This window comes from Hyperolius riggenbachi, chromosome 5 (assembly GCF_040937935.1).
Source record: "Hyperolius riggenbachi isolate aHypRig1 chromosome 5, aHypRig1.pri, whole genome shotgun sequence".
Lineage (NCBI taxonomy): Eukaryota > Metazoa > Chordata > Amphibia > Anura > Hyperoliidae > Hyperolius > Hyperolius riggenbachi.
The window spans coordinates 155148043-155163356 of NC_090650.1; the positions used below are offsets into that span (position 1 = coordinate 155148043).

The 15314-nt window shown below is 48.7% G+C and overlaps 1 protein-coding gene across 1 annotated transcript in view; it reads left to right on the forward strand.

Annotated features, from left to right (window-relative positions):
• LOC137517534 (mediator of RNA polymerase II transcription subunit 1-like) overlaps nucleotides 1–15314 on the forward strand; it is a 272907-nt gene that overhangs the window by 39926 nt on the left and 217667 nt on the right. Inside the window, exons 4-5 of the mRNA XM_068234521.1 lie at nucleotides 6564–6635; nucleotides 9823–9897. Of these exons, the coding sequence (XP_068090622.1) occupies nucleotides 6564–6635; nucleotides 9823–9897 (147 nt within the window). The remainder of the gene's footprint in view (nucleotides 1–6563; nucleotides 6636–9822; nucleotides 9898–15314) is intronic.

Genomic DNA, 15314 nt, shown 5'->3' on the forward strand with positions numbered 1-15314 from the left:
GATGCAGCCACTGCTTCAGGCTGTCAGAATAACAAAGCGATCGCTCTGTCCATGTCTGTAGCTGCCCCTGCACACACAAACATACTACTGTGTTCAGAGTAGTGGTGGGCGGCTGCAGACAGACAAGAGACACTGGCCACTGCATTATTGTGAGGAATGGCATGCACGGCCATTGGTAACACTGCTTGCCTGTTTAACCCGCCCCTTCCTTAGCTCCGCCCTAGTCCCAGGCCTGGGAGGCCTGCCCACAAATCCGGCCCTGAGTTTGTGTGAATTTATCAGGTGTATGTGGATGGTTGAAATGAGGGTAGCTCAGGGATTGACAAATTTGAGTTTATGGTGGAAATCAGGGAAACCAAAGAGAAAAGATCATACCGGTGTTAGATCAGCAGATGAGTAGCCGTGGAGAGTTTTGTGTTTGTTCTCATCTGTTCTCTTCTGATATAATTCTGGGTGTCTTATACACCCTTAAAAATATGCCCTTTAAGATTCTGCCCTGCTGACCAAAAAGGTCTTGCTGACCTTTTGAGATATACTAATATAGGCCCTAACTGAGTTTGAAGTTAATAGGCAGACTGATAACAGGTGAGAATTAGCTAGCCAATTTGTCTCACAGGGGCAGGGCTAGTCAAACATATGCAAAGCCTCTATTGAATAGGTAAAACGTAGAAGGAAATGGCCTTAAGCCGCATCTACACACGTAGATGCGGCCGCGATGCTCCTTATCAATCGAGCCGCTGATGCGGCTCGATTGATAAGATCCGACAGGACGGATCTTGGCACCGCCGATTCCCTGCTAGCTCCCCGCGAGGGGACAATGGCAGGGAATCGAGCGACAGATAAGCGGCGAGGCGACGAGCGGGAATCGAGCGGGTATTGATTCCCGCGCACGCGCGCCGAGCGGGGATGCGGCGGGCACGCGGAAGAGGTGATCCGGCGGCTAATCGAGCCGCCGGATCGCCACAATCTCTCCCCGTGTAGACGGGGCTTTAGGCCTTAGTCACTTGTCATTATGTGCTTGGTGTAGTCATGCTCTAAATCTCCCCCTTTACCACTGGCATATATGGTTTAGTAATATATTCCTTGTGCCTCATAACAAGTGGATAAATTATGGTCTCCCTCTATATCAATGTAACCTTTATGTATCCATTATAAATGGTCTAGCCATATTGTTCCACCTGTAACAAGTGCAGACATAATGTTTTGTACCCCATGTACATAGTGGGGCTCCTTTCTCCCATTGCTGCTTTTACAGGGAAGTACACTGGATAAGGCCTGATTCTCACCACTCTGGTCCTCTAGCAGATAATTTTTGCATGTCTGTCCCCTTCCTGGCACTCTTCGCCTAAAATCACATCAAGGGCTTGATTCACTAAGACAAATGGCATGCCTTAGCAAAGTTAGCACGCCTTATCAGAGTAGCATAGTGAACTTATGCCTGCTAATTGGCAATGAGAGCTCCACTCGTCCTGCCCTGAGCCCCTGTGGGTTCGTAGAGCTACTGCTGATAAGGCATGTTAACTTTGATAAGGCATGTTAACTTTGATAAGGCGTGTTAACTTTGATAAGGCGTGTACATTTTAATAAGGCGTGCTAACTTTGATAAGGCATGCTATTTGTCTTAGTGAATCTAGCTCATGAGTGATGGGATGAGGATGTAAATGACAGTCAAAACATATCCAGGTGTTATAGAATTTGGCAAATATGCCCAATCCAATGCATTTCTGAGCTGCGAGAAACCAGCAGATGGTTATGGCTCCTGCCAAAAATGTGATGCCCTAGCTTGTAAAGGAGCAGAGTTACTCCTAATGCCTAAATCTAGTAATGTTTAATATACATCTGGGGTTAGCATCGCTTAAAAAGTATAAACACTGAAGTAATATAGTTGTTCAAAGTTGACCCAAAAAGTATTGTTCATTTAGTGCTCTAATATAATCGAAAGTTGGTAATAACCAGGGGTGTTGCTAGGATCCTGGGAGATCCGGGGCATTCCTTAGCACCAAGTGAGAGACTGTGTGTACCATGCAGCGTGAAAGTGGACATGGTTATAAGTGGACCTAAACCCAGCAGCCTGTCCAGTGACATGTTGGCTCAAGCACCCTCTTATCTTTAAAAAAGAAAAAAAATGAAAAAAAAATGCCCTCATTAAACAAACTATCACATCGCTCTGCAACACAGGTAGCAGTGTTCTACACAAACTCGTAGCACCTGTGTTGCTTTCTGTTGCAGAGCCAGCCTCATCCAGCTATACTAAAAGGGACAGCTCTGCCCTGCTCTCAAAATACATGCAACAGTACATTGTCATAATGCATTTCTGCGCAGTGCATAAGTGTCCATACGTATTGGTGAAATCCACTCAACAATGCGACAGTGTGCAGAGGCCTTAGGTAACATTTCCTAGGTAATAATTAGTCAAAGGCTCCCTAACAACTCCCCCCCCCCCCCCCCCAAAAAAAAAGACCCAAACAAAAAAAATCAGGTGGGGTTTTTCTCCTCACAAAATCCATAATTAGACCACATGCCCCCCACGTAGAAAAATCATAAATGGGCAGAGTGCCCTCATCTGGCTTCTGTCTTCTCCTTGGCTGGCTGGACTGGGTGCTGTGTTGGCCATTATGCTGGGTTTGCTGTTGGTGAAGGTGGGCTGCCTGGAAGGGATGCTGTGCTAGCTGGTGGTGGTGATGGTGTGATGTTGCGGCCTGGCTGGCGGTGGTGCTGTGTTGGCTGTGATTTGTCCTGGCTGGTTGTGATGCTGTGCTGGAATGGCGGGTGGTGATGTGCTGGAATAGCTTGCGGTGATGCTGTAATGGGCTAGCAGACGCCCACGCCTAAATTAGTTACTGAGCACCGCTATAGCCGTAATTCTCTTTACGGCCTATGGTGGGGCTCAAACAATGGACGTGGCACTGCACGGAAATTGAAAATGCAAAGTTTACCCATGCACACCATAGGGTATATGCCACGATGTAAGTTAGGATGCTTGAACGACAGTGTACAACAGCACCACCAACAGTCAATCAAACAAATATCCAATGTCAGCACACCAAGTAGCTGATCATATATTTAAGTTTTGAAACGTTAAAGTGTTCAACATCTAAGGAATTAAATCAACCAGAATCTAATCTGGTCAGGTCATTCAGCACTCACCAACAGGCGATGTGCTATGTTCCCTGGCGTCCAGCATTCTACGCCAAGGAACATTGTCTGTTGGTGTGCAGACATTGGTTATTTGGTATTTGGTTGACTGCACCAAAATTACCTGAGCCGGGCTGGCCTGGCTGGTGGCGATGCTGGGCTGGCCTGGCTGGGGGAGATGCTGGGCTGGCCTGGCTGGCATGCTGTGCATTGCTGGTATACTCAGCTGTGTTGGGCAGTCTTGGTCCAGGCAGTCTCTGATGGCCTGGCTTGCGGGGTTCCTGATGTGCCCAACGACATTGGCCTGAATTTTGGGGTACCTGGCGTCCATGCTATTTCCATGGTTGCGCCACACACGAGTGTGGAATGCTGTGTGCAGGGGGCAGAGGTACAGATGCTTGTAACCTGGCCTAGGATCATTTGGGGCCGGTTAGCTTGTGAGAAGTAAGGCTCACTCATCCCTCATTGGTAGCTCGACTCCATGTGATTCCTGACTGGGCTGGAAAGCATCTGGGTAGCTTTGCCTTCTGCACGCAGTACTTCTTGTCTTTTTTGCATGTCTGTCCCCTTCTGCCACAGCAGCAATGGGAACAGGGGATGCTGCAATGTTCGAGGCACTCCCTGTTTGGAGCACTTGTGAGGAGGTCTGTGGCACTTGCCATAAATCTATTGCCCTAGTGATGCCCCTGCAATACACTGATTTAATGCCTGACTTATCTGGTAAATGATCACCCTCTCTGTGATCTCAATTGTTCAGGCCTTGTTCTTGTTGCATGCAATGTGCTTTCTTGGATTCTAGTTGATTGAAAATGACGTGCACTTTCTCAGACCATGTTAGTGCTGCTACTAGTGTGGTGTGATTCTTTTCGAAGCACAAATTTACTGCATGCATGATTTCTGTAAGTGCACCAAAATTGCATAGGAAGGAATGGAGCAGTTGATTTTGGTGCACGGTTGCCTGGCTCTATTAGGTGACACCATAGATGGCAATGTAAAGTTGCAGCAATGGGACACTTACTTTGGCTGACAGTGCTTGACTATTGTGTAGCCAGCACTTGGCTATTATAAAGCTGAGAGCTGGCTAATCTGTTTTAGGCGCACGGTATGGGCAGAGTGTAGGTTAACAGGAATTGTATACTCAGAGATGGCTATTGGTTCTGTGCAGAGCCGAAACTCCCTGCCACAGATCGAAGGTCATAGCAGGTGAATATTGGGTAGGATCACAGGTTATGGTTAGGCATGGGTTTAGGTGGGCTGGTGTGAGTGGATCTGGTATAGAAAAGTTGAAAATAACTAGAGTGAGGAGATTAAGGTTAGGAATTTAAGATTTGAGTTGCCACTGGCGAACTGAGGGGGCTATTCCGGGTGTCTGGAACCTCCCCCCTGCACTGAGCTGTATATTATGCAGGCTTCCCTGGCTGAATACAAACAGCCTCATTCTCTCTCCCTTCTTACTTCTGGTGCCTCCCTCCAGCTAATAGAATGAGAGAGGCAGCCCAGCTTCCCTCACAAGAAGATGTAGCCTGCAGTGAGAGAATGTTGATTATGGAGTCCTGGACTCTCCACAGCACAGAAGTGTCAGACATGATGAAATTAGAGTGCAGGCAAGCTGGTAAATATGCACAGCATGATGCAGAGCTTGCCTGGACTCAGGGTCTGTGGGCAAACATCTGTCTGGTCTCTCCCCATTGTTATAATGACTGCATGTGTGGGTAAGGTGTTTAACAAGCTGAAAAGTTTTTGACAGTCCCTAGACTCCAGGAGGGCTTCTTTCTGACTTGTGTGAGAGACTGACAGGGACAGGAGTCCGATTACAGGCAAGTAGCCTGTGTGATGTGGGACAGCAATACAGATAAGTTCTCTGCTCCATCTCAGGCTATTCTCAATTTCTCCACTCCTCTCTCTGGGCTAGTGCAACGCCAAAATGACAATAGCAATCGCTAGCAATTTGTGAGTGTGATTTTGTGAAGTGATTTTCAGAGCGATTTTTGAATGAATTGCTCAAAAACATGCTACATGCAGTATACCTGCGATTTTGAAAAAATCACAACGCTGCTGTGGGAACACCCTCATAGGGTAACATTAGCCAAGCGCTTTTCAAATCACTGTTGATTTGAAAAACGCTCAGAAGCACTCTTGGTGTGCACCAGCCTCCTTCATTCACCTTTGTTTTCCTCTTCCCCTAGAGCTGGCTGTGTCTTCTTGTCATACAGGAAAGCTAAAGAAAAGTGCAATCCTGGTGAGGCAAAATATTATTATTTAGTATTTATATAGCGCCGCCATCTTCCGCAGATGCATATATCCCTGCATCATATGGGTATCGCTTGCGCTATGTGACACTATGTAGCATATTCCACTGAATTGTCCAAACTAAGTCTATCTCCTGTTCCTCTCTTGGGGAGTTGTTCCAGCGCTGTACCCCGTTCAAATTTGCTGCTACCAGAAGCCCTCAGAAACACTCGTGTCCTTGAGTACTTCCAAAGATAGGCAGCTCCGTAATACGCCAGCGCACTTTTGTGCATGGGCAGTATGGAGCCACCTGTATTCGGAAGCACTCGGGGACATGCGTGCTTCTGGACCTTTCAGGAACCCCCCCTCCCTTAAAAATCCTGCGTTTGCCCCTGGTTGGGGTGGGTGTGTGTGGGGAGGGGGGAATATTCAGGTTGGGCATCACAAAGAAATTAACATTAACACCCAGCGCCCAGATTTTCACATTTTTACATATGTATTTGACAAGGGCACAGGAAAAATAATTGCATTATTTCCCATGGTCTATGATTAGCAGTGGGAACAAGACCTCACCCATTTTGGCTTCTACAACACACGCATTCAATCAAATTTCAACAGAAATCTGATCAAATATCGATCACATCGCTACTGCTAGCTTCAAGCTGCTCAATCCCTTCCAAGCTATAAAGAAGTTGGTTGTGTACTGTTTCAGCCTTTCCACACCTCTGCTCACTCCGGCATGTATGATTTCTTTGAAGAACAGCCTTTCCCCATCAATGTTTTAACCATGGAAAAATTATAGTAAGTTGACAATGAGGGCCTTCGTTTTTAATTTATTTTGTTATATTAGATGTGTAATCTATTTTTGTGTAATGTATGTACTGTACCTTATGCCTCCTAACACTACAACAAATACCAAAAATAATTGGCTTAGCTTTTCATTAGAAATGTAATCTACCTTCAACAGCCTGAACATAGTGTAAATAAATTACCGTTGGGGTGGGGGGTGCTGTCAATGGAATCCTGAACCCCACTTTATTGTAAAATGGTGTCTAAATGTGCCATCGTACTCTTCAGATCTGAAAGGCTTCCTTATTTTTATGGTGAGGTAACAAAAGTGGTATAACATATGGTACAGTTCTCAAATACTCTGTTAACCAAATAAAGAAAATTCAATTACAATGTTGTTTCACTTTTAGAGCAAAGGATTTTGAAGCTTTTGGAAAAAGTTTGGATGGGCTTTTGAAACTGTACAATATTTCTGGAAGCAGGTATGTTTTGGTGCACTTACAGCAGCTTGTTTTTACTCCAAAGTTAAAAATTACTACTGAAACCATCTCTATTTTCTATCCTCTTTTAAGGACTTTATATGTGCTGTAGATTCCTAAAACCCTTAACAATTTACATATAACTGTCCTACAGGGCCGAGGCAGAGGCAGGAGAGGCTCCAGCCTCGGCGCAGTACAGGAGGCGGCGCATAACTCACTCAGCTATGATTCCCCTATTGTGTTTGAAGCAGAGAGAAATAAGAAAAGGGGAGGGAATGCATGGCAGTGACCTGAAGCCAGATAAAACTAACGATTAAGGTGTTGGGAGGTTGGGGGCCCTGGGCCACCTCTTAGTCTAATAGCAATCAGTGTGTGACGGCTGGGGTGAAAGGGATGGAGGGGCACACTTTGCTGTCTTGGGTGCTGGAAGACCTTGTCCCAGCGCTGCTGTCCTATACCATGTTTAATCAAACACTGAACAGAAAGTGAAAGGTGTATATGGCAAAGATGTGATTTCCCCATGTCATAAATGCCCCCTGTAAACACTTCGGGGGGAATGTCAGGTGGGCTAGGAGCTAGGGGGGCCCAGTCTTGTACCTGATATCATTATACGATCTGCGCCTCTCCTCCACTTCCTGGTTAGTTAGCAATTGCCGTGCGTGCAGACTGAAGCTGCATGGTGATTGGCTGGCTGCACGGCACTTGCTAACTAACCAGGAAGTGTTGGGACATGATAACCGGGAGCAGGTAATGTACGATTGGGCTGCTTAAGGGTCTAGAGCAGGGGTCTCAAACTCGCGGCCCGCGGGCCATTTGCGGCCCTCGATACAATATTTTGTGGCCCTCGCCGGCAAAAGCTTCCTTATAGTTCAGTGCTCCCAAGTAATCCGCCGCATCCCCACCACTAAACGAGGGCTGCAGAGCCCCCAAATCACCCGGGGGGCAATCCGCCGGCATTTCCTGGAAGGGGCAGAGCTTTCAGCTTCAGCTCTGCCCCTCCTGACGTCAATCGCCGCACGGATTGCCGCCTCTCCCCGCTCCTCTCTGTAAAGGAAGAGTGAGAGGGGCGGGCAGAGGCGGCGATGCGCTGCGATTGTGAAATTCCTTATGCGGCCCAGCCTCATCCTGACTTTGCCTCCTGCGGCCCCCCAGGTAAATTGAGTTTGAGACCCCTGGTCTAGAGGGAAGAGAGAAAAGCTTACTGATGGTCTGAAAGGTAGAGAGTGAGGCCATGGAGGATGCGGAGGGGGGGGGGGGGGGGGGGAGATCTGGAGAGAGAAGGCAGGGATGTAACAAGACTTTATAAGGTCCCCTGCAAAAAATGATAGCATTCAGTCCCTGAACCCCACATGATCTGGAGTCGGCAAATAGCAAGCAGGAAATCCTTTCACACACTCCTGCACACGGTTTTTGTGAGTGAATGGGGATGTTCCTTTGCTTAATTGATGCACTTGTAGTTGAGGGATGGGAGGAAAAGGGGCTCCCAAAGCCTCAGGGCCCCCCTGGCAAGGGTTGCAGGGGTGATTGTTATGCCCATGAGAGGGGCAGGGCAGTTTCTAGGCTTAAAGGGAAACTGAAGAGAGGAAACCTACCTCTGTAGAGGTAAGGCTCTGGATACTATAGAGCCGTCCTTGGTATATCCCGTCGTTCCTGCCCCATCCCTGGGTGAAGCCAGGTGTTTCCTCCAGTATAGGTAGCCAGAGGAGTCCCAAGTATTAGGTAAGCAAAGAGCCCCCCCCCCCAGTATAGGCATAATGCCCCCTTAATATGGTAGACGCCTCTCACCTGGCTTCTGAATTATCCTCTACTGGCTGCTGTGCTTGGCTGGCCTGGCAATACTGTTTTTGGCTGGCTTGGGGATGATGTGTGGGCCGAAAGGCCTGGCGGTGATGCTGGGGTGGCCTGGCTGGCGGTGATGCTGGGCTGGCTAGCCTGGATAGTTTAGGTAGTGACAGGTGCCCCCTAGTTTAGGTAGTGCCAGGAGCCCTCCAGTTCAGGTAGTGACAGGTGCCCCCCAGTTCAGGTAGTGACAGGGACCCCCCAGTTCAGGTAGTGACAGGGACCCCCCAGTTCAGGTAGTGACAGGGACCCCCCAGTTCAGGTAGTGACAGGGACCCCCCAGTTCAGGTAGTGACAGGGACCCCCCAGTTCAGGTAGTGACAGGGACCCCCCAGTTCAGGTAGTGACAGGGACCCCCCAGTTCAGGTAGTGACAGGGACCCCCCAGTTCAGGTAGTGACAGGGACCCCCCAGTTCAGGTAGTGACAGGGACCCCCCAGTTCAGGTAGTGACAGGGACCCCCCAGTTCAGGTAGTGACAGGGACCCCCCAGTTCAGGTAGTGACAGGGACCCCCCAGTTCAGGTAGTGACAGGGGACCCCCCAGTTCAGGTAGTGACAGGGGACCCCCCAGTTCAGGTAGTGACAGGGGACCCCCCAGTTCAGGTAGTGACAGGGGACCCCCCAGTTCAGGTAGTGACAGGGGACCCCCCAGTTCAGGTAGTGACAGGGGACCCCCCAGTTTAGGTAGTGACAGGAGCCCTCCAGTTTAGGTAGTGACGTGTGGCCGGGAAGGGACAGTGGCTGGGAAGGGGGGTCATCCCCCCCCTTCCCTCACCTTGGAGCGTACCCTGCCTTGGTCTCCCCTCCATGATTAAGTGGCTGGCAGCGGGCGGCAGTGGAGCGGAAGTTTCCCTCTATTCCCAGCACGAGAGGGAGATCTGTGCATCGCTGGTCTCACGTCACTGCCTAGACCAGATACGCACAGAATCTTCCTCGCGTGCAGAGAATAGAGGAAGTGTTCCGCTGCCGCCCAGTCCACCGCCGCTCAATTATGGAGGAGGGAGTGAGTAAGGGGGAGCCCCAAGGTGAGGGAAGGGGGGGAGACATCCCTCCTCCGCCGCTGTGCAGAAACGCTCCCCCTTCACTGCGTTGAGTCGGGTGGGGGGATTACCGAGGGGCGCCGCCACTGATGCAGCCAGGGGGGCAGCGGGCCTCAATGTGGGCTGCAGCCGCCCCAATTTGCCTGACGTGCGGACACCCGTGATGGATGCATAGAGGATTACTGCATATTCTGTACACAACACGACAAATAGCAAAACTAAAGATTCCTGCTATGCAGCTCTTTATTGTGCATGTATGTGTGTGTCTGTTTTATGCATATCACCCCTTAATGTGCTATGTTTTTCCCCAGCGAAATCAAAGCTAAAGTCTACCTTGCCCTATGCAATTTAGAAGCAGATCTGAGTGCTGTATATAATCTGAACAGGTACTGTACTGCTTCATTGCTCAGTGTTTTTATATTTGTAAATTGTGGGAAATCTGACAGCATTGCATTAAAAGTTAAAATAATTTAAACTGATAAAACTGCATGAGCTAATGTCAGTAACTGTATGCATGTTTATAATGCGACAGTGCTGTATTATGGCATACACATGACACCATAATATGCATATGCAGACATACATACAGACAGAAATGTGCCAGTACCCTTATAGCTCTTTGAAAGAGTGCCTTGTTACATAGTTGTTTGGGTTGAAAAAAGACATACGTCCATTGAGTTCAACAAAAGAACAAAGTACACCAGCCTGCTCCCTCACATATTCCTGTTGATCCAGAGGAAGGCAATAAACCCTTACAAGGCATGGTCCAATTAGCCCCAAAAGGGAAAAAATTCCTTCCCGACTCCAGATGGCAATCAGATAAAATCCCTGGATCAACATCATTATGCATTACCTAGTAATTGTAGCCATGGATGTCTTTCAACGCAAGGAAAGCTTCTAAGCCCCCTTTAAATACAGGTATAGAGTTTGCCATTACTACTTCCTGTGGCAATGCATTCCACATCTTGTGTTTCATGGAAAGCAGTAAAATGAAAATAATACATCCCAAGTGTCATGTGTGAATACAGATTTTAAATTTAAAATGCCATAGATGCCAATGTTGGTACCCCTAGAAAAATGAATGTTTAATGCCCCCTTTCCCCCTTTTATTAGGTCTCCAATATTGGTGCAGTTTGTCATTCAGGTCATTCAGCCTATTTAAAGTGTAACTGTCGGGCATTAAATCAAAAATCAATTATTTCTTTTTATCTGGTAAATGAGTAATAAGGATGCTAACCAGGCAATCCACAAAATTAAAAAAATCACTCTGTTTTCTTATCCATAAAACCACATTCCCCAGTTTCCCTGGCCTTTATTTGGTACATCTGCCACACAAAGGAAGTTGCAGGGTATACTGGGTTGTGTTGGCTTCAAGATGGACACAGTTAAAATGGAGAATCCTAAGGATTTTTATTTTTTTTTGCTATAGAAAAATCACTAAAATCAAAACGTGGACAGTGCAATACATATGTTATGTAAATAGAGCAAGTATTTATCTACTTATGTGTTTTTTTCTTCTGAGATCGTACGGCTTTAAAAATCGCTCCCATTCACTTTCATTAAAATCGCTGTAAAAATCGCCACGATTTTCGCGTTTGCGAAATCGCATTGCAATCGCATTTTTACTATTTTAATGAAAGTGAATGGGAGTGATTTTAAAAAACACTAATCAATCGCAAAATGCTCAGAAAACCGCTTCTAGTGTGAATGGGCCCTTAAAAATATTTTTCTATGAGGCCAAGTTTACACTGCTAACCAGCGGTATTAGAGCGTTGCAGTGTGATGAATGCATTGCAACACAATGCTAACAATAGCCATTACTGCGATAATGTGTGCTAATCCCCCTTCTGGCTGCAAGTCAAGCAGTAAGTGACGCTCTCTAGTGCTCACTTCCTGTGGCCAAAAATCAAATTGCGCAGAAGTGTATTGAAAAAATATGCTTCCTTGCATGCATGCCGCAACGCTAACACAGTACAATTTTTAAAAAAATGTGTCGCCATAGACATACATGACTTCTGGTTTGCTGCACGTTGCCCAGCAACATGCTGTTGCGGTTAATCTGGCACTGCACAAGGTATGAAAAGCCCCATAGACGTCCATTGGCGTAGCGTTGGCCTGTGGAAAGACAGGCCAACACAACACGTCGGTGTGGAAGGGGCCTTGATGGTTAGTATGTTGTTGCATATCTTATAGAGCAAAGAGGAAGTTCTGGGTTCAAGTCCGCTTTAAAGAGACTCTGTAACAAAAAAAAAGTTGTCCTCTGTCCCACGGTGGTCTTGCTGGGCCCCTCCGAAGCCACAGCCGACAATTTATCAAGCTGTGGCGCAGACGCAATAGCACCTGCATTATTTACCTTCCCCGGCTCCAGCACAGGCGCAGTAGCGGCTCCCGATGGGCTAAGGCGGAAATAGCTTATTCCAATCAGGTTCAGTAGAGCGGACCTGGCTGGGATCAGCTATTTTTGCCTGATACCTAGCTGAGAGCTGCTACTGTGCCTGCAATGGAGCCGGAAAGGTAAATATTTACATGGTCGCTGAGACCACCGTGGAACGGAGGACGACAGGGGAAGTCTTGAACAGTTTCAGAGGCTTCCCCCTCCCGAGGTAAGTACCCCCAGCGGCGTACATTTGAATACGGCGCTGGTAGACTTGGGCGCAGGATCCAGCTGTTAAATGGCTGGTCCTGCTTCTGCACAAGTCCGGGGCGTTTTAATTACTATTCCCCCTCCAGGCCGACATGGATAGTGGGGGAATGAAATAATTCGGCTTCCAGCGATTGCTGGAGGCCGAATTATTGTGTTTTTTAAGCAACTTCGGCTCCGTCTTCTGACGGAGCCGACCTTCCTCACTGAGCGCCGCTATAGACTGATTCCCATTACAGTCTATGGCGGCGCTGGCTGCGCCCAAATCTAGCAGCGCTGAAAAGCACTGCTCCGCCCCCAGCGATGCTGGTTTTCTGTTACAGGTTTTCTTTAACCTCCTTGCCGGTTTTCCCGACCTGAGCTCGGGGTAAAAAAAGAAGCTGTTAGCGGTGATCCCGAGCTCAGGTCGGGGTAGGCATTGCAGAGCTTTACCTGTCAGTTGTGGAGTCCCGCGCGCGATCGCGCTGTGCAGCGGGACTCCAGACTCTCTTCCCGGCAGTGTGGGGTCTTTCTCTGGCCGCCGGGATCCCCATGTCCTCGCTATTCTTCCGGGGACCCGGCGGCCAATCGGAGCGGTGGCGGCGTGACGTCATCGGGGCGGGGCTAATATTTAAAACAAACTTCTCTATATTAGAGAAATATAGAGAAGTTCGTTTATATGTATATTAGCATCTTGTGGTCAAAATAACTGCAGCGCTGGAGCCCAGGAAGGTAAATTTTTTTATTCTGCTGCAGATCTCCCTGCCAGAATGATTTTTTTTTTTTCAGGTTTTAGGGTCTGAATGAGTGGAAAAAAAATTGCACCTCTTTTTTAGACCCTAAAATCTGGAAAGAATCAGACCGGCAAGGAGGTTAAGCAAAGTCTTTTTTATTTACTGTACCTAACTGAATGTTACATGTTGCAAACCCACAATATTTTATGGTAGTTGAAGCAGTCTACTGTTTATCTAGATTCGGAACAGTGAGCAATGCCTAAAGGTGACCATACATCAGACGACTTGGCGTCCGATCAACCATCTGATTTGATTATTATAATTGAATCGATAAAAATTGGTGCTGACGAGCATTCCCAATTGACGATGTGACCAATCTCAGGCCAAATTTAGTTGTATGTATCAATCGGACATGATGCAAGATGTTAAGCAGTTGGGGTCGATCGGCTGCACAGTGCTAATGGCGAGCGATATCCGGACAAGTGACAAATGAGGTGGAACCCCTGGCTCTGTCTCACACGCGCCCCTGTGCAATATGCCGATGGGGTGTGAGGTAGAGTGCAGAGCCAGTGACAGCAGTGGACACCAACAGGTCTTTATTCATGCACAGGATGCGGCCGGAGGTGACATCACTAGGCCAGTCCCCGAAAGATTTTTATGGTGAAATCACTTGGGAATCAGTCTGCTGGTGTATGGGCAGGCAGCAGATCTCTCTCCAATCAGACAGAGATCTCTTATGGTTGATCTGCCCATACGACATCTGATGTATGGGCACCTTAAATTATTTTGAATGGTTCATTAGTGATCAAGTGATTGTGCATCAGAATTACAGTAAAGGTGCCCATACATCTAGCAATGATGGGCAGATTCGACCAAGAGACAAATCTTTCTCTGATCAAATCTGATTAGAGAGACATATGTTGGCTGCCCATACACCACAGGCCAATTCCTGATTGATTTTAGTATGAAATCGCTCAGGAATTGGCAGCTTCAGCCTCATCAGCCGCCTCGCTGTTGCCCCCTAGAGTAAAATTTGCCCCCCATCTGCATTTATTCATTACCTGTCCTGTGTCACACACCACGCATTGCCCATCCGTCTTCTGAATCCCTTCCTCTTTCATTAGCACTATACACGCCACCAACGTATAGCACATGGCACCGTGTGACATCACATGTGCCCCATTTGCTATATGCCAGTGGCATGCATAGCACTACTGAAAGAGTGGGGGATTCCGAAGAGGGATGGGCACCGAACAGTGGGCAACACAGGACAGGTAATGTATAAATGCACACCCCGGGGGGGGGACATTTTATAGTTCAGAGGGAACAGCACTGCGGGTTACGTAGAGTGTGGTGCTCACATGGGAGTCCGCACGTCTGGCAAAATGGGGCATGCGCACTCCCCTGGCCAGCTGCTGCCCCCCCCCCAGCCACCCGAATACGGAAGTGGCCAGCCACCCACCGGGGTGGCAGCGGAGAGAGAAAAGGGAGCGTGTGGACAGTGGTGGGGAAGGGGGGGGGATTTCCCCCCCTTCCCCCTTCACCCTTGGGGCTCCCCCTCTCTCGCTTCCCCCCTTTATAAATTAGCAGTGCGGGCGGCAGCGGCGGGACACTTACTCTATCCTCTGGCGTGAGTGACTCTCTCTCTGTGCGCCGCTGCTCTGGTCTGGACTAGACCAGAGCAGCGGAGCACAGATACAGAGCTCACTCGCGCCGGAGGATACAGAAAGTGTCCCACTGCTGCCGCCCGCACCGATGAACCTGGGGGGCACCTGTCACTACCTAAACTGGGGGTCACTGTCACTAACCGGGGGGGCTCCTGTCACTACATACACAGGGGAGGTCCCTGTCACTACCTAACCTGGGGGGCACCTGTCACTACCTAACCTGGGGGGTCCCTGTCTCTACCTAACCTGGGGGGTCCCTGTCTCTACCTAACCTGGGGGGTCCCTGTCACTACTACCTAACCTGGGGGGTCCCTGTCACTACTACCTAACCTGGGGGGTCCCTGTCACTACTACCTAACCTGGGGGGTCCTTGTCACTACTACCTAACCTGGGGGGTCCTTGTCACTACTACCTAACCTGGGGGGTCCTTGTCACTACTACCTAACCTGGGGGGTCCCTGTCACTACCTAACCTGGGGGGTCCCTGTCACTACCTAACCTGGGGGGTCCCTGTCACTACCTAACCTGGGGGGTCCCTGTCACTACCTAACCTGGGGGGTCCCTGTCACTACCTAACCTGGGGGGTCCCTGTCACTACCTAACCTGGGGGGTGCCTGTCACTACCTAAAATGGGGGTCACTGTCACTAACCTGGGGGGCTCCTGTCACTACATACACAGGGGGTCCCTGTCACTACCTAACCTCGGGGGTCCCTGTCACTACCTACACTGGGGGGGGCTCCTGTCACTACCTACACTGGGGGGTCCCTGTCACTACCTAACCT